The sequence below is a fragment of the Panthera tigris genome, chromosome C2 (genome assembly GCF_018350195.1).
Source record: "Panthera tigris isolate Pti1 chromosome C2, P.tigris_Pti1_mat1.1, whole genome shotgun sequence".
Classification (NCBI taxonomy): Eukaryota; Metazoa; Chordata; class Mammalia; order Carnivora; family Felidae; genus Panthera; species Panthera tigris.
In genome coordinates, this window is record NC_056668.1 from 82,633,849 (window position 1) to 82,654,204 (window position 20,356).

At 39.2% G+C, this 20,356-nt stretch overlaps 1 protein-coding gene across 2 annotated transcripts in view; it reads right to left on the minus strand.

The window, feature by feature from the left end:
• Positions 1–20,356, minus strand: part of YEATS2 (YEATS domain containing 2) — a 112,165-nt gene that overhangs the window by 10,959 nt on the left and 80,850 nt on the right. For both annotated transcript variants that reach the window (XM_042998891.1, XM_042998892.1), the window contains exons 20-24: positions 17,053–17,229; positions 13,936–14,119; positions 6,582–6,710; positions 5,999–6,097; positions 201–303 (exon numbers count right to left, since the gene is read on the minus strand). In XM_042998891.1, coding sequence (XP_042854825.1) covers positions 201–303; positions 5,999–6,097; positions 6,582–6,710; positions 13,936–14,119; positions 17,053–17,229 — 692 coding nt within the window. The remainder of the gene's footprint in view (positions 1–200; positions 304–5,998; positions 6,098–6,581; positions 6,711–13,935; positions 14,120–17,052; positions 17,230–20,356) is intronic.

Here is a 20,356-nt window from a genome sequence, read left to right on the forward strand (position 1 = left end):
ATTAACTGAAGACTCCTGAGCTGTGCATCAAGTGGAAACACTTGTTCAACTGCACATGGACAGAAGGTCCCACCCATCAAGGGGCTTACTTCCATACACACACAACTCTGCACATACTCAGCTGTCACAGGAACGGGTTTTAAAAAGTATCATAAAAACACCAAAATCACAACTCCCTTAGAAAGGACTGAAATAATTACTTAATGACATAGTTTCCCAGTTCAGAACTTTCTTCTGTTTTCACTGGTGTCTGACCCTCCTGAGAGAGGCAGCCTGGCCCAGGCGTTTCTGGTTCAGTCTTTACTACAAGGGAAGAGCAACAAAAGAGAGCTGTAAGCCTTCAATGACGGAAGGACATGTGCAGGCAGAAACAAAAGCTCTTCCACTGAAACTCAGGGAGGAAACTGCCACAGCAGCTGCTGCAGAGACACAGCTAGGGGACTGAGATGGCACCCATCATCACAGGATCAGCAGACAAGGGAAGAACTGTTACTCTGGGTCTCAAGGGGAGCAACTCTAGGCTCATGACAAGGCGGGCAATAAAATGGCTTTTTATATATTTCTTAAAGGGCCAACCACACCACTATGTGAGATCCCCCCCATCTCTCTCTCTCTCGCGTGCGTGCCCGTGCGCACACGCACATGCACACACACTCACACATTAAAATACAATGCTGGCATGTTCTAATATCCTATTGGATATCATCTCTCCAGCTAAGTTTATCAACTTTCAGCATTATCTTAGTGTTCTGAGACACAAGGCATAAGCAAAATTCAGATCTGCTGTGCTTGGAAATAACCAAGCCAATCACATTAGGCTTTAATCTTACTAAATCTACTGACAGAAGATAGCAAGGTCTCAGGTGCATGTGTCTCCCTGTATTTCTGCGTCTTTTTCGTCAAAAAACCATGACCACACACTTTCTGCTTCTGCATCAGCTTCCTTGCCTTTAATCCTTCCCTTTCAACTCACCTTGCATATCCAGACCAGAAAATTTTCCTAAGTGACCTTTTTAGTGTCATTTCCATACTTAACATCCTTCAGTACTTTCCTATGTAACAAGAGTCTACAAATGAGATCTACTAATACATCTCTATACATCTCTCTTCCTTTTTATTGATACATAGCTTGCAAAAGATGTACAAATATTAAGGGTATGGTTCAATTACCTATGTCTACACCCATGTACACCACTCCAATCAAGATATAGAGTTATTTCTAGTCCTCAACCAGGCTCCCTATGCTTTTGGTAGTTCCTCCCTGCCAAAGATAATCACCTTTTGTCCACTTTGAATTTCACATAACTGGAATCTTACTGCACATAATCCTTTGCATCAGCATCTTTTTAGCTATTAAAAACAACAATGCAATGGACGTTCCTGTATATGTCTTTTGGTGGATGGACATATGTGTGCACTTCCTAGAAGTGTATTTGCTGGAATGGAGGGCAGATGTAGGAGATTTACTAATTAGAATCTAATAAGATTTATTAGAAATCTAATCTAATTAGAAATCTAACCTAATCTAATAAATGTAAGATTTATTAGAATCTAACCTGCAGTTTGGCAGATCAGAAAATGTCAAACTGCTTTCCAAAGTGATTATATCAATTTCTAGTCCCACCAGCAGGGCATGTGAGTTCCAGCTGCATCACATCTTTGCCAAAACTTGAATGGCCAGTGTTTTATTTGGTGATGTAACAGCATTTCACTATGGCTTTAATTTGTATTTCCTTGATGACTAATGACATTGAACAACTTTGCATATCTTTATGAGCTATCTGGATATCCTCTTCAGTGCAGTGTCTGTTCACCGTTCTTTAAAGAAAAATTAGTGTCCGTACTTTTCATATTGATTTTTCGACGGTCTGCGTATGTATACTCAAGCTATGACTCCTTTGTTAGATGTATCAATCACCACTATCTTGAGTATGTGGCTTGACTTTCACTCTTAAATTTTGTACCTCTAATGAAGTGAGGTTCCCAGTGTTATGGACCTTTTCTTTTATGGCTAGTTTTCTTACCTGTTCTGTTTACAAAGCACCTTTGCCCAAGGTCATGAAGATATTCTCTTCTAGATGCTTTATTGCTTTACCTTTCACATTTAGCTCTATATCCAACTCAAATTAATTTTTGTTTATGGTGTAAGGTTCAGTGTTTTCCCAAATGGATATATCTAATTAACCCAGCATTATGTATGGTAATGAACATCCCTTCCCTACTGAATGTCATAATCAGGTGACCATATACGTGGAAGTCTATTTTTGGGTTCTCTTTTCCATTCCATTATTCTGTTTATTCTTGAACCAATTCAACACTATCTCTGCAGCTTTAAATTTTTTTTTTTAATGTTTTTATTTATTTTGAAGGAGAGAGAGACCGAGCGTGAGCAGGGGAGGAGCAGAGAGAGGGAGACATAGAATTTGAAGCAGGCTCCAGGCTCTGAGCTGTCAGCACAGAGCCCGATGTGGGGCTCAGACTCACAAACTGTGAGATCATGACCTGAGCCGAAGTCGGACGCTTAGCCGACTGAGCCACCCAGGTGCCCCTATCTCTGTAGCTTTTTTTTTTTTTAATTTTTTTTTTAATGTTTATTTTTATTTTTGAGAGAGACAGAGACAGAATGCGAGTGGGTTAGGGGCAGAGAGAGAGGGAGACACAGAATCTGAAGCAGGCTCCAGGCTGTCAGCACAGGGCCTGACGCGGGGCTCGAACTCACGAGCTGTGAGATCATGACCTGAGCTGAAGTCGGACGCTCAACCGACTGAGCCACCCAGGCACCCCTCGCTGTAGCTTTAAAGTGTATATATATCTGATGGTCCAAGTTCCCTAGTTTTTTGTTCTTCAAAACTGCCTCAGCTACTCTAGGCCTTTGCATTCCCACGTATATTTTAGATTTAGCTTGTCCATTTTTGGGGCGGGGAGAAAGCATAACACATCATGTTTTTAGTAAGTTAACATAATTATTCATATTTGTAAGAAATTAGTTGAGGCCTGAACAACTTGCAGGACTGGAGAGCCAACCCTCCCCCTTCAGTCAAAAATCCATGTGTTTAACTTTTGGCTCCCCAAAAACTTAACTATTAACAACGTACTACTGACTGGAAGCCTTACCAAAAACACAATTGATTAATACATATTTGCATGTTGTATATATTATATACTGTGTTCCCATAATGAAGCTAGAGACAAAAAAAATTAAGAAAATCATAAGGAAGAGAAAATACATTTACAGTACTGTATTGCAAAAAAAATCTGTGTAATAAGGGGGCCTGCACTGTTCAAACCGGTGTTGTTCAAGTGTCAACTGTATTTATAATTTATTATGTTTATAATGGAATATCCTCCTTCCATTTATTTAGGTCTTGTTAATTTCTCTCAGAACTGTTTAGTAGGTTGCTAGCACTTAATTTCTACGTAAAAATTAAATTTTTATGTATTGACTTGTATCAAATGACCTTGCTAATTTCATTTTTGACAGTATATATTCCCCCACTCCCTAGTGATTTCAAGACTTCAAGAAACAGAAAGGGGGTGCTTGGGTGGCTCAGTTGGTTAAGTGTCTGACCTCCACTCAGGTCATGATCTCATGGTTCGTGAGTTCAAGCACCGTGTCAGGCTCTGTGCTCACAGCTCAGAGCCTGGAGCCTGGAGCCTGCTTCAGATTCTGGTCTTCCTCTCTCTCTGCCCCTCCCCCATTCACACTCTGTCTCTCTCAAGAATAAAAAACTAAAAAAAAAAAAAAGAAAAAAAAAAAAAAAAGACACAGAAGGAAGTCCTCAGAAAAAGTTCTAGTTCTACAGGTGCAAGTACACTTATATTAATCTGGCCCTCAAACTACTACAGAATTATACTGTTAGCATTTTTAGGTTGACACAGCTATTCTACTAGAGAAATGAAAACATATGCTCTTAAAAACTTATACATAATAACTTTTAACAACTCTAATGTCCACCAATAGGAGAAAGAATAAACAAATTATGATGTATTCCTACAGTGTGGAATACTATTCAGGTACAATAAATATGAATCTGAAAAATATTATGGTGAGTAAATAAAACCAGACGTGGAAGAATGCATGTGCTCCCATTCATATAAAGTTAAAAAAAAAGCAGACACACTATTCTATTCTAGTCTATTCTAAGGGAAATCAGAACAGTGGCTGCCTATAGGGGTTGGAAACTGACTGGAAGGAGCACAAGGTGATGAAAATTTCTGTATCTTGAATGGAAAATGGGTTACATGGGCTTATAATAAAACTCATCAAATGGTATGCTAATTATCTTTGCATTTCAATATACAAAATTTTATAATTAAAATAAAAACAGATGCCCTGACCCCAGTCCAAAATTAACTGAGTCAGGGGTGCCTGGGTGGCTCATTCGCTTGAGCATCTGACTCTTGGTTTCGGCTCAGGTCGTGATCTCACAGTTTCCTGAGTGTGAGCCCCATGTCGCGCTCTGGGCAGACAGCATGGAGCCTGCTTGGGATTCTCTCTCTCCCTCTCTCTCTGCCCTTCCCCCACTTGTGCTGTCTCTCTCTCTCTCTCTCTCAAAATAAATAAACCTAAAAAAAAATTTAACTGAATCAGAATCTGCATGAGGAAGGCCTATGAAATATAGCTACTATTGAGGAGAACTACTGGTCCAGACTAATCCAATTCTTTTATTAGCAATCTTTTGATCAGAGGTTGGCAAACTTTTCCTATAAAGGACTAACCAGTAAATATTTTAGGCTCTGTGGGTCATATGACCCCGGGTGCAACTGATTAACTCTGAGGTGGCAGAGCATCCACCAATAATATGTAAATAAATGGGAATGGTTGGGTGCCAATTACTTTTATTTAAAAAACAGGCAGGGGAGGGGCGTCTGGGTGGCTCAGTCGGCTGAGCATCCGACATCGGCTCAGGTCATGATCTCACAGTTTGTGGGTTCGAGCCCCGCATCAGGCTCTGTGCTGACAGCTCAGAGCCTGGATCCTGCTTCAGATTCTGTGTCTCCTTCTCTCTGCCCCTCCCCCGCTCATGCTCTGTCTCTCAAAAATAAATAATGTTAAAAAAAAACCTTTTTTTAAAAACAGGCAAGAACTGTAATCAGCAAATCCATGTTTTAGTTGGTCATGCTGTAAGTAACAAATTCACCTTTCTTCAAGACTACTGTGAAAGATCCAGCATGCCTGAGAAGCAGACCTACTTCAAATTCTGACTATACTGCTTTTTAACTTTCAAGATTTGGGAAGTAGATACTTACTATCTCCAAACTTCACTTTCCTCATCTGTAATACGGGCATAATAGCTATCCTGAAGGACTGTGATAATTAGTGATATATATAAAGTAGCCAGCAAGGTTCCTGGTATCCTTCAGGCTCTTAACACATGGTAGCTATCATTATTACAGATGTTACAGATTTCAAAATGTGTTGCTCTAACCCATTGCACTATCTCAATCGACTCAGTAGTCAGAAATGTCCCCCTTGCCAGCCTGCCAAAGTTTGGCCCCACCTAAAGCTCCTTTACAACGATACACCCTAGGTGAGTCCCCTAACTGGTTTACTTCCCCCAAACAAACCCTACTGCTCCCTCAATCTGGCACGCCCCTTCCCCCTCCACAGCTTAACATGCTTCACCCTTCTTAAGTCTAGGTTATAATCCCTGCCCCGCACAAAGTCCTACACCTCCACACCCACTCCACACCCCACCAACCCTGACCAGACATCCTAGACCGAAACACTTCACATTCACATTTTCCAGCTCACTTATGCTGGAGTTATCAATCACTGCCTGCTGTCTACAACTCAGTTCAACCTGATTGTAAGTTCTTGGAGGACAGAAATGCTGCTTTAAACATCTCTGCATTTCCCTCAATGTCAGGTCTACTCTAAAATACTCTAAGTATTTCTGAAGGGACTGATTCACAGATGCTGAAACTTGAAGGGACCCAGATTACAGTAACGCCTTGCACGCAACTTCCGGGCAAAAATACCGTGAGAAACACCTACCTTTTGTAACAGCTGCTGGAACAGAGCTGGGGACAACTGGGTTTGGGGAAGCTACAGGCAGAATGGCAGGTGATTTGTTGGCAGAAAATGACTGAACCACTAACAGGGAAAAAAAGGGAGAGGATGTAAGAAATACAGAAATCATTCTAATGATGACCTAACTCCCAGGTGATGGCCCCATTTTAGACTAAAGGCACAAGAACAATTTCAGTACATTAAAAAGGTCCTTATTAATACAGTGATGTGACAAGGTAGGGTAGGCTGTTTACTATTAGCACCAGGGTAACTGAGCTTTTATTATCTTCCACTGTGGAAATGGGGGCTTGTCACTAAGAAAATAAAAATCCAATTAGCTTGGAACTCTCCTGAACACTTAAAATGTTCCCCGGCTACTCAACTTTAGAAATGGGGAGTTATTTAGAAGCCGATGGGTCATCTGGGGGTGTCCCAGAGTTCAAAATGCCAAGGACAACTCTGATGGCTAAAGGGAAGACCAAATGGGGAGGGGAGCCTGGGAACCACCCCCCAGACGCCCCTGCCAACAGTCCTGGTGGCAGCCGAAACCCGTGGGTGAAGGACTTACCTTTATTCACAGGCATCAGTATGGTCTGTACACCTCCAGATGTATTTACACTGAGTGGCTTGAGCTGGCTGGGGATCGTCAGGACAGCCTGCTGGGGATTGGATTGGCTGGAGTGAATCTTTAGCAATCCTAAAATAAGTTGGAAGATAAGGCCAAGCTGAAGATCAGATGCTTTCTGAAAGTCCTGCCTTCTTCAGCATTCACCTTTCCTCACAGGAGGAAGTTCTTAGGACATCCACCCCTTCAGTAAACAGAGAGCTGGAAGCAATGGATGTGACAGATTTCACAATGAAAACAATGACGTGACAGTGAGGATTTATTTTTGCTCCGCAATCATGAAGTAACAGAAATTTTTGGAAAAGCAACATTAATCAACAAGAGAAAACATGAAAAAGTATTAAAAAAATTAAAATTAAAAAAAGAGAAAAAGTAGGGGCGCCTGCATGGCTCAGTTGGTTGGCCATCCAACTCTTGATTTCGGCTCACGTCATGATCTCACAGTTTGTGAGTTCAAGCCCCGCACTGGGCTCTGGTAGTATATAGCCTGCTGGGGATTCCCTCTTTCTTTCTCTCTTTCTTTCTCTCTTTCTTTCTCTCTTTCTTTCTCTCTTTCTTTCTTTCTCTCTTTCTTTCTTTCTCTTTCTTTCTTTCTCTCTCTCTTTCTTTCTTTCTTTCTCTCTCTCTCTCTCTCTCTCTCTCTCAAAATAAATAAATAAAACAATAAAAAAGAGAAAAAAATCCCCGAAAGCCCAACCACAGAGAGAACAGTATTAACATTTTAAGACAGTTCTTTCCATGTTTGTTTTCTGTGACAATTTCTGTGTTTTGTATATAGCTGTGACAGGTACAAACTGAATATAAAATTCTGTCTTCTGATTTGGTTAACTGTCATTTTCTTACTTTAAAACCTTCTCTAGCTCCTGGCTGCCCAGAGAATGTTTCCAAAATTAGTTTCAAAGTATTCAGAGTCCATTTTAAGCTCATCCCAGTTTATCTGCATCCCCTTCACACCATCCTTATAGATCAAATACTCCTATCTGTGTACTCGCCATACCTTCTAATTTCCTACTTGTGTGCAGTTCTCATCTTTCAAACATCAAACATTCTCCACCTATTATTATTATTTTTAAGTAAACTCTACCCCCAATGTGGGGCTCAAACTCACAACTCCAAGATCAAGAGTCGCATGCTCTACCAACTGAGCCAGCCAGGTGCCCCTCCACCTGTCATTTTAGAAAGGGTCACCCTCTTCCACTTTCCTTTTAGGCTAAACTTCCATATTCCCATTTCCACTATTCAACTATTGGAGGCATTCAGAGGCCGGTAAAAACAATAGGCAGTTACTGTGAGACAGCACAAAAGACACAACACAAACACATGCTGTCACACACTTAAAAACAGCAATAGGAAAAAAAACAGCTTAGAGGCTAAAGATACTTTAAGACATTGGAAAGCAGAGGGTATGTATGTGTAAAAGGAAAATAATAATCTTAAAACCCTTCTGAAAAAAAGCCTTATAAAAATCTTTCTTTGGAACAGATGAATGTCAAATCAGATTGTAAGTTGTTTTTTTTTTTTTTTTTAATGTTTATTTATTTTTAAGAGTGAGAGGGAGGGAGAGCACACACACAAGGAGGGGAGGAACAGAGAGAGAGGGAGACAGGGAATCTCAAGCAGGCTCCATGCTGTCAGCATAAAGCCTGACGCAGGGCTCCATCCCACCAACTGTGAGATCATGCCCTGAGCCCAAATTGGACATTTAACTGAGCCACCCAGGTGCCCCTAGGTAGTAAGTTCATACCGAGATGTACCCTCAAAAGGAACAACAGTGATGTACAAAAACAGACACTTAGATCAGTGGAACAGAATAGACAACCCAGAAATGGACCCACAAATGTATGGCCAACTAATCTTTGACAAAGCAGGAAAAGACTATCCAATGGAATAAAGACAGTCTCTTCAGCAAGTGGTGCTGGGAAAACTGGACAGCGACATGCAGAAGAACAAACCTGGACCACTTTCTTACACCGCACACAAAAATAAACTACAAATGGATGAAAGACTAAATGTAAGACAGGAAGCCATCAAAATCCTCGAGGAGAAAGCAGGCAAAAACCTCTTTGACCTCGGCTGCAACAACTTCGTACTCAACACGTCTCTGGAAGCAAGGGAAACAAGAACAAAAATGAACTACTGGGACCTCATCAAAATAAAAAGCTTCTTCTGCACAGTGAAGGAAACAATCAGCAAAACTAAAAGGCAACTGATGGAATAGGAGAAATTATTTGCAAACGACATATCAGATAAAGGATTAGTATCAAAATCTATAAAGAACTTATCAAACTCAACACCCAAAAACCAAATAATCCAGTGAAGAAATGGGCTAAAGACATGAATTGACACTTCTCCAAGAAGACATCCAGATGGCCAACATATGAAAAAATGTTCAACATCACTCATCATCAGGGAAATACAAATCAAAACCACAATGAGATACCACCTCACACCTGTCAGAATGGATAACATTAACAACTCAGGCAACAACAGATGTTGGCGAGGATGTGGAGAAAAAGGATCTCTTTTGCACTGCTGGTGGGAATGCAAACTGGTACGGACACTCTGGAAAACAGTATGGAGGTTCCTCAAAAAATCAGAAATAGAACTACCTTAGGACCGAGCAATTACACTACCAGGTATTTACCAAAGGGATATAGGTATGCTGTTTCAAAGGGGCACATGCACCCCAATGTTTACAGCAGAACTATCAACAATACCCAAAGTATGGAAAGAGCACCCAAAACCATCGATGGATGAATGGATAAAGATGTGGTATATGGAGTATTACTCGGCAGTCAAAAATGAAATCTTACTATTTGCAATTATGTGGATGGAACTAGAGGATATTATGCTAAGCAAAATTAGTCAGAGAAAGACAAATATCATATGACTTCATTCATATGAGGACTTTAAGATACAGAACAGATGAACATAAGGGAAGGAAAGCAAAAATAATATAAAAACAAGGAGGGGGAAAAAACATAAGAGACTCTTAAATACAGAGAACAGAGGGTTGCTGGAGGGGTTGAGGAAGGGGGGATGGGCTAAATGGGTAAAGGCATTAAGGAATCTACTCCTGAAATCATTGTTGCACTATATGCTAACTTGGATATAAATTAAAAAATAAACTATTTAAAAAAAACGAACTATTAAAAAAAAGGACAATGACTCGATTTTTCATATTTTTCAAATTCTTATTTTTATCAAAATATTACATGCTTATCAGTTGAAAAGTAAAAAAAGTGCTGAAAAGGCTTTTAATTAAATATAGTCATCCTTTCCTCCACCTTCCTATCCTCATGTAGTTCCCTAGCAGTATCCACTTTCAACCGTTTTGGCCCTGTTTTTTAATATATATGTCGGCATTTTATTTATTTATTTATTTATTTGTTTGTTTATTTATTTATTTATTTATTTTTAATGTTTTTTATTTTTGCAAGAGACAGAATGTGAGTGGGTTGGGGCAGAAAGAGAGGGAGGCACAGAATCTGAAGCAGGCTCCAGGCTCTGAGCTGCCAGCACAGAGCCTGACACGGGACTCGAACTCACAAGCTGTGAGATCATGGCCTGAGCCAAAGTCGGACGCTCAACTGACTGAGCCACCCAGGTGCCCCTATATCTCAGTATTTTTAAAAGAAAATGTATACTACAGGCCTTGACTAATTTTGATGTAACATTTTGATGTTACACATTGACTTATTATTAGTGTAGATCTGGGCATTTTAAGGCACTTATAACCTTCTCTTTCCCTGTCCACCAAGAACTGTTCTCTACTGATTCAAAGAATACCATACAACGATTCCATTTTGTTCTCTGGTGTTAACATTTCCTCCTTTTTCAGTTGCTTGGCTCTCCTTCAAAATCTTACTAAGTCTTCCCACTTCCCTCAAAAATGCCATAAGCTGCTCCTTTACATAATTCTCCCTGCAGTCAAATCTCTCTTATGGTTCCATTTTTATAAAAGGTATCTTTTCTGAAGAGCTCTGATCTGCTCCACTCTGTTTCCTAGGCCTGCTGCACAGCTGTCATACTGCAAACATTCTTCACCATTACCCTGGGACTTCCCTTTACCTTCCTTCTATATCGGACCCTGTTTCTTCTTCTAAGTCTACACCTCTTCGCTCTGATAAAAAACATGTATTTTAGTAATGTCTTGAGACAGGGCACATAGGAAATACATTTAGAACTGTGCCTGTCAGAAAATATTTCTGCCCTCACTCTCTATAACAATCTGCCTGACTACAGAATTCTCAACTGAAAATAATTGTCCCCTAGAATTCTGAAAAGCAGTATCACAACTTCCAGTACTGCTGAGAAGCCCAACGATAATGTAATTTCTGAGTTTTTCTACTTCTTCTTCTGACAACTTGTAAGACTTTCACCTTGTCCCTGGTGTTCTGATTTTGTGAACAAACTGTGCCTCTGTGTGAAGCACCTTTCATTCATTGTGTTGGACACGGTCTTTTGAACTTGGGAGTTTGTTCTTTTCAATTCTGAGATAAACTGTTTCATTTCTTGGATCATTTTCTTCCCACTATTTCCTGTTTTCTTTCTGGAACTCCTTTTAGTCTGATGTTGCCAGGACTCCTGACACATCACCGAATTTTCTTTCTTAGTGTCCACTTTTTGGTCTGTTCTCTGCTTCTATCTTGTGTCCCCCAGTTTAGTCTAAATGCTGCAGCCAGTGATTCTATTGAAAGGTAAGGCAGATAATGTTACTCCTTAGTTTAAAACCCTCCAATGGCTTCCCTTGGTGTAAAAGTCAAAGTTCTTAAGATCTTTTTATTTAAAAAAAAATTTTTTTTAATGTTTAATTTTAGAGAGAGAGAGAGCACACTAGTAAGGGAGAGGGGCAGAGGGATGGAGAGACAGAGAGATTGAGAACCTTAAACAGGCTCCAATGCTTAGCCCGGAGCCCGACACAGGGCTCGATCCCATGACCCTGGGATCATGACCTGAGCTGAAATCAAGTGCAGACACTCAACTGACTGAGCCACCCAGACTCCCCTGAAAGTCAAAGTTCTTAAAATGACCTACACAGACCCTATGTGACTTGGCCCCCATCACTCTGACTCCCTTGCTCACTCTGCTCCAGTCCTAATAATGACCTTGTTCAGAACAGTCCATAATGTACACAAAAAATTGAACTAAAAAATTAATAATTATACCTCAGTTATATAAAGAGTCAACACCCACACAAAAAATTAATGAGCAGCAGAAAATAGTTTGATTACTTTATGAAAACATTATATACAGCAAATTTCATCAGCAGCATCCCAGGATATAAGAACTTAAAGCAGGAAGATTTCATTTATTTCATGTAAAATACTTAATTAGAAAATGGGAGGGCATTTATTTCTCATAATAGCAACCCTCTATTTCTGTAATTTCTACTCTGGGCTTAACATGGTGCCTGCGAACATTCTATGAGCAAAGAACAGCACTCCCTGTACTAGAACTTCGTCAATGGTAACTGGCAGGTAGGTGGAAGTCATGGGAAACTCTACCAGCTTTAATCTTTTGGTCTTGAACTAGCCAAAAAACAAAAGGACACAGGGGCTTGGTTTGGAGTTGTGTGTGGAATGTAGTAATAACAGCTATAAGAACAACATCCACAATCTTTTATCCAAGGGTACTAAGGTTATGTGTGTGCATGCATGTATTAATATGTGTGTGTGTGTGTGTGTGTGTGTGTGTGTGTGTGTGTGTGTGTGTGTAACATATATCTCAGCGACAGTTTTTTCTGTCAGTGCAACCTGATAAGCTTTTATCAATCTACAACAAGGCAATACAAAAACTAAGAGTGTTTGGAAACTTCTGTAACATTGTGACATTGTTGTTGACATTTTTAAAAATAATTTTTTCAAAAAGTTTGAGAGAGAGAGAGAGAGAAAGAGAGAGAGACAGCGCAAGTGGAGGGAGGGGCAGACAGAGGAGGAAAGAGAGAGAATCCCAAGCAAGCTCTGTTCTGCCAGCTCAGAGCCCAATGTGGGTCTCAAACCCACAAAACTGCAAGATCATGACCTGAGCTGAAACCAAGAGTTGGACGCTTAACTAATGTCACCCACGCACCCCTGCTGACGTTCTTACAGTATTTTACAGAAGTATCTGTCTGTAGAAAAACAAGCAGAAAAACTGATCTTTCAAGTTTGAGAAGCAATGCTATATATTATATCAGTCCCCTGGCATGTGGGGCCACACAGTGTCATCCAAGCACCTTAGTATTTTTGTGGCAAAACACAAATTTTCATTTTAAGTCGTACAAATAGCCTGTCAATGAAGGTCAGATTTCACACTAAAATTACTTATGCAAACAAAGAAACAAAAAAACACCTTTGGTTTTCACAGCTTTTCAGATCTTAAAATTAAAAGGAATGTGGACTACACAACATTAAACACGCTAATAGTGGCCATTATTTATATAACAGCTACTACATGTCAGACAGCATTCTAACCATTTACATATTAACTCATTTCATTCTCTCAACTGTATGAGGTAGGTATTATTATCAACCTGATTTTCAGCCAAGGAAAATGAAGCAAGTTATTTTAACTAAGGCAACCTGGCTCCAGGATTTATGCTGCAAGTTAACCAAAGAAGTAAAAGACACACTCTTCTGGGACCATTTAGTGCTGGCACAAAAAATATACACCTTACCAGGCCTCATACACATCACTCTAACACTACCCAGTATAATAACTAATGTTAAAAATCGTGACTTGGAGTCATCAAGGGTAATTTATATACTTTGTTTATGAAAGCAAAGAGTATGGATAATGTTTTATAACATGTTCCATTCAAAACTGATGATGAAACAAAAAAAAGATAATGTTACTTTAAGGAGAGTAAACTCTCAGTTCTCCACAAAATTACATTATGAAAGCAGCTAAAATACTCCAGAGTTCCAGATGGCTAAAGTTTTATTATATCACTTAAAAATTATTATTCAATCCATGAAACCAGCTCAGACTTAAAAATCCACATGTAGATTTTATTTTATTATTATTATTATGTTTTTTAAGTAGGCTTCATGCCCAGTGTGGAGCCCAATGTGGGATTGAACTCACGACCCTAAGATCAAGACCTGAGCTGAGATCAAGAGTCTAATGCTTAACTGAATGAGCCACTCAGGCGCCCCATTTGTGTAGATTTTAAAGAAAAATAAATTATCTGAAAAGCAGCTATGTGGAAAATGTTGCTGGGTTAATTTTTTTTAACTTATACAAAATACTGCTTAAGACCAAAATATTCTAGCGCAAAGAAGGGAGAGAGAAAAAATATTATGATACAACTGACCTGATACGGTGGCTTTTCCAGAGATTGTGTTTGGTGTGGGCACCAGGGACGTGGCACTGATGACAGAGGGAGCAGCAGGCTTGCAGGTTCCCACGGGGGCCTGGCTCACACACACTGGCTGCTGCCCAGAAGTTTTCATCACAGGGCCTACAGCAGATGATGAACTGGGAACTGCTCCTTCTGACTGCTCACACAAAGGGCGGAAAATAATAGAAATTAAGAAGAAAGCAATGTAACTTACTCAGAACAGTAACTGGCAGATAGCATACTCAATACATGTTATCTATTAGCTATTGTATTACCTACCTATTAAATACCATGCATTTAAAAAGAGCACCTCTCTAGTTTAGTGTTTCCTAAACTTTTAAAGATTTCACAGACCAGGCAAAGTTAAAAAATTATAAAACAAGGAGGCATCACTGTGTTATCACATTAAAAAACAAAAAACAAAACAAAAAAAAAAACCTCACCACCTACTACATCACTTTACAAAAGGATATTTCAATACCAAATAAAGGAGGACATAATCTCAGAATATAAAAGTGGAATAAAATGAGCGTTATTAAAAACTCACTATAATGTTTGTCACATTCATTCAACCAACATCTACTTCATGGCAAGCACAGTGTTAAATCCTAAAGCCCAGAGAGAAAAGCCCTCAAGGAAAACAGGTTGACTGACGAATGGTATAGTAGGCATAGGTACAAGGCACCATTAAAACTGAGAGGAAAAGAGATGCTGGGTGGCTCAGTTGGTTAAGAGTCCAACTCTTGATTTTGGCTCAAGTCATGCATGATCTCATGGTTCGTGAGAGCAAGTCCTGCATTGGGCTCTGCGCTGATAGTATGGAACCTGCTTGGGATTCTCTCTCCCTCTCTCTCTGCTCCTCCCTTGCCCATGCTCTCTCTCTCTCAGAATAAATAAGTATGCTTTAAAAAAAACAGAGAGGAAAATTACTATTTCTGCCTAGGGATGGGGAGAGGAGAGTATTGGGAAAAGCTTCATGTACAAAAATGGCACTTTAGGGGGATCTTCAAGATTCAAGACAGGAAAAGGGGGAAATGAATGTTTCTTAGCAGAAGATAGTAGGTAGAAAGAGAGGCATGAAAGAACATGGTTATGTTCATGGGACTACATGCAAAGTAGAGTGATAACAGGCATGAGAGGTAGTAGTTGTAGGAGATGAACCTTAAAAAGCAAGCAAAATCAGCTTCAAAAAAAGTCCCTGGGGTGCCAAGACAATTCAAAAGGGAAACAGACTTTAAATGTTGGTAGGCCAATTGACTGTCTACATGCAAAAGAATGAAGTTTGGCCCTTACCTCACACCATATAAAGATTAACTCCAAATGGATCAAAGACCTATACATGAGCTAAAATTATAAAACTCTTAGATGAAAATGTTGGCTTAAATTTTATGATTTTGGATTTGGCAATAGTTTCTTAGCTATGATACCAAAAGCATAAGCAATAAAAGAAATACACTGGACTTTATCAAAATTAAAAAGTTTTGTGGTTCACAGAGTATCATCAAGGAAGTGGTAAGATGGACCACAGAGTGGTAGAAAATTTTTGTAAATCTGGTAAGAGACTTGTATCTAGAATAATAATGGCAAAGAATCTGAATAGACATTTCTCCAAAGAAGATACACAAATGGACAATAAGTACATTAAAAGATGCTATCATTAGCTATCAGAGAAATGCAACTCAAAGCCACAATGATTACCATTTCACACCCACTAGAATGGATACAACAACAAAAAAAGGAAAAGAACAAGTGTCAACAAGGATGTAGAAAAACGGGAGCCCTCATACATTGCTGGTAGGAGTCTAAAATGGTGTAGCTGCCTGAGAAAACTGGCAGCTTCTCATAGTGTTAAACACAGTTTATGATATGATCCAGCATTTCCTTCCTACAATTAGCCAGAAAAACCAAAAACCTATCATTACACAAAAACTTGAACATAAATGTTCACAGTAGCATTACTGATTATAAGTAAAAGGTAGAAACCACCCAAATGTCCTTCAACTAATAAATACATAAACAAGGGGCGCCTGGGCGGCTCAGTCAGTTAAGCATCTGACTTTAGTTCAGGTCATGATCTCACAGTTGGTGAGTTCGAGCCCCACATCAGGCTCTGTGCTGACAGCTTGGAGCCTGGAGCCTGCTTCAGATTCTGTGTTTCCCTCTCTCACGGCCCCTCCCCTGCTCACACTCTCTTTCTGTCTCTCAAAAATAAATAAACAATTAAAAAATAAATAAATGTGTAAACAAAATGTGGTATGGCCATAAAACTGGATATCGACTATTCAGGTATAAAAAAATACTGATACATGCTACAACCTGGATGAACCTTGAAAATACTGTTAAGAGAAAGAAGCCAGACATGAAGAGTAGTTGCCTAGTACTGGGGTAGGAGGGACTGCTATTGGGTATGGAGTTTCTTTTAGGAATGTTAAAAAAATGTTCTAAAATAGAAAGTGGTGATGGTTGCAAAACCTTGAGAATATAATAAAAACCACAGAACTGTATGCTTTAAAATGGTAAATTTTATAGCATATGAATTATATTTCAATTTTTTTATTGATTTTTAATTTTTTTAATTTTTAATTTTTTTTAAAGTTTGAGAGAGAGATGAGGAGGGCAGGAGGAGAGAGAGAGGGAGAGAGAATCCCAAGCAGGCACTGTCAGCACAGAGCCCAACATGGGGCTTGATCTCATGAACCCCGAGATCATGCCCTGAGCTACAATCAAGAGTTGGACACTTAACCGACTGAGCCACCCAGGTGCCCCTCCAATTAAAAAAAAATTTTTTTTAACATTTATTTATTATTGAGAGACAGAGGAGGAGCAGAGAGAGGAGGAGACACAGAATCTGAAGCAGGCTGCAGGCTCTGAGCTGTCAGCACAGAGCTCGACATGGGGCTGGAACCCACAAACCATGAGATCCGGACCTGAGCCGAAGTCAGATGCTTAACCAACTGAGCCACCCAGGCGCACCCCACTCCAATTTTTTTTTTTTTTTTTTAAATAGAATATGGCCCACTGACATACCTGCTAAATACCTTAATACTTTTATGTTTCATTATGGTTTTCTACTGTTGTGCTAATTCTCACCGGCTGTGCAGGACCGTTTGCTGAGAGGGTCACAGCTGGGGAAGTGGCGGTTGTGATAACCCCTCCTGCCACTCTCAGCATTGTGGTTCCAGGCTTTGAGAGTTGTGAAGTGGCTGGTACAGACTTCAGTGTGCTATCAGATATTTTCATTAGTGATGCCTGTCCCCCAGGGGCTGCCTGCAGAAACAAAATCAGTTGAAGTAATAATGTTGCCTTGGTTTATAGGCATAATTTATTCCTTACATACACAGGCCCCAAGAATTAAAGCACATCCAAGAAAGTCTTGCTAATCAAAAACAGAGGAGGTGTTTGTGCACCTTTCCAATAAACACTCAAGTTTATGACATTTTACATACAAATGTTCCTTTACCTCTAATGTAGAACAAGTGAATGAATGCGCTTACAAGTCACTATTTGGCAATAGTGACTTCAAAGATACTAGGTCATTTGTTATCAAAATAATGGAGTCTAAAATGCTCTTAAATATATGTGTAATCTTTAAACATGAAAATCTAAACAATATGGGCCAGATTTAAATGGGTAAGTTAAGTGCTCTAGGCTAGTACCTTAGCATTTTATTATTGCTCAACAAATGTAGTACCATTAACAAATTATAGTTTTAGTGGGTTAAATTAAGGCTCAGCAAACGTTTCCTGTAAATGGCATTAAGCATTTATAGCACTGAAGGCCATATGGTCCTTGTTTCAACTCCTCAACTCTACTGTTACACGGGTGTGGCTGTGTTCCAGTAAAATATTATTCATAAAAATAGGAAGCCTTGGGCACAGTTCACTGACCCGTGGCCTAAATGACTGCTTACTGCCCAAAATTAATACACCCCACAAACAGATACCATTTATCAGTCCCTAGAACTGTGTGTCAGTAATGGCAAAAACACTTTCATGTATTTTATGTCAATGAATCTTTTCATAAACTTTATAGGGTAGATTTTAGTCCCATTTTACAGATGAAGAACTTAAGCTCAGTAATTTTACCAGGGTCATACAGTTAGTAACTGGAAGCGCCATGATTAGAATGCAGAAGTAGTAGCCATTGGAGCCTGATACATACAAAAATCTTAGCCATACAAAAATGGCTAAAATTAAAAAGGATGACAGTCTCCCATATTGGTGAGAATGAACAGCAACTGTAACTCTCTCACATTACTTATGGGAGAGTCAAATGGTACAACCACTCTGCAAACCATTTGTCAGTTTCTTATAAACTTTCTTATTTTTTAAAAAAATTTTAATGTTTTATTTATTTTTGAGAGAGTCAGAGTGTGAGTAGGGGAGGGGCAGAGAGAGACGGAGACACAGAATCCGAAGCAGGCTCCAGGTTCCGAGCTGCCAGCACACAGCCTGACTCAGGGCTCGAACTCACAGACTGCGAGATCATGACCTGAGCTGAAGTCGGACAATTAACCGACTGAGCCACCCAGGCGCCACCTTATAACTTTCTTATTAACATATACTTACCCTAGGACCTAGCTATTTTACAGTACAAAACATCTATACAAGAATGTTCATAATAGTATAGTTCATTTAAAAAAAAAAAAAAAAAAAAAAAAAAAGAGGGTATGTTTTAGAGTGACAAATGTTTTGTAACTTGACTGGGATAGTGCTTGCATGAGTTTGTACACTGGTCAACACTCATTGAGCAGTACACATATGGTCTATGCATTATTTTATGTAAATAATACCTTATTAAAAAAGCAACAGGTGCGCCTGGGTGGCTCAGCCAGTTAAGCTCGACTCTTGACTTTGGCTCAGGTCATCAATTCACAGTTTGTGAGATTGAGCCCCACGTCAGGCTCTGTGCTGATAGCATGGAATCTGCTTGGGATTCTCTTTCTGCCCCTCCCCCACTCATTCTCACCACCCCCCCAAATAAATATACTTAAAAAAAGAAAAAAAGCAACAGTAATTGTTCTGCAGTGGTAGAACAGGAAGAAAGTCACTCCACTAGCTGCAACATAAGCAGGTAGGAAGAAATAAGCTAAGATTTTAAAGAACTGCCTGAAGAATTTTAGGGCCTCATATCTGTTTAAAATACTAAGTGCATCTGACCAAAGGGAAATTAGTACTCAAAGAAATGAAACAGTACTAATATGAAAAATATATGATGGAGAAAAAATTCCTTTTTTACAGATATAACCTACCAAACCTTCCTCAAGGTAAAACAAATAACCTGAATAGTTCTGTATCTACTAAATAAATTGAAATTGTAGTTAAAAACCTTCCCAATCAGGAAAACTTGAGGTCATTATGGCTTCACTGGTATATTCTAGTTAAAGAAAAAAATAATACCAATTCTACATAAAATTTTTTACACAAAAAGTGAACGAGAGAAAAGTTTTTGTTTTTTGTTTTTAAGAGGGAAAAGTTTCTCATTCACTTATGTGATATCAAAACCAGACAGGAATTACAAAGAAAACCACTGACCAATAACCCTTACAAAAACTCTAAACAAAATTTTATCAAATGAAACCCAGCAATACATTAAAAGAGGATAACATGTCACAAACAAGTGGGGCTTATTCCAGGAATGCAGGGCTGGTTTAACACTTAAAAAAATTTTTTTTAATGTTTTTTAAGTAATCTCTACCTCTCAACATGGGGCTTGAACGCATGACCACAAGATCAAGAACACACGCTCCACCAACAGAGCCACCAGGTGCCCTCTTATGATCTTCTTAGTAACATTTTTTCTCTAGCTTACTGTAAGAATACAATATATAATACATATGACATACAAAATGTGTGCTAGTCAACTATGTTATTGGTAAGGCTATTAATAGTTAAGTTTGGGGGGAGTCAAAAGTCATATGAGGATTCTCCACTGTGAGAGAGGTTGGCACCCCTGACCCACCCCCTGTTGTGCAAGGATCAACTGTACATGGATACTGTGGATGGCATCACCTACTACACTATTCAGAATCTCCCACACGAAGTTCCTCCAGAGACATTTTAGAATGAAGTATCAAGAAAACCTGTTTCTTCTAAGGAAATATGTAGGTATTGTTTTGCCTCTCACAAACTGAATTTTATAACTGATCATGCTTCTGATTTGCTTTGGCAAATTTTATTAATTATATAGGACATAGCTGTTTGCATATCTAATAACTCTGGCCCTATCTTCTCATTCTACTTGTATTTTCCCAAATTTCAAGATTTTATTCTTATTTTTCTATACTGTTTTATTATCATTTTCTTTTTTTTTTCTTAATGTTTATTTTTTGAGAGAGACAGAGAGAGACAGAGTGCAAGCAAGGGAGGGGCAGAGAGAGAAAGAGAGACACAGA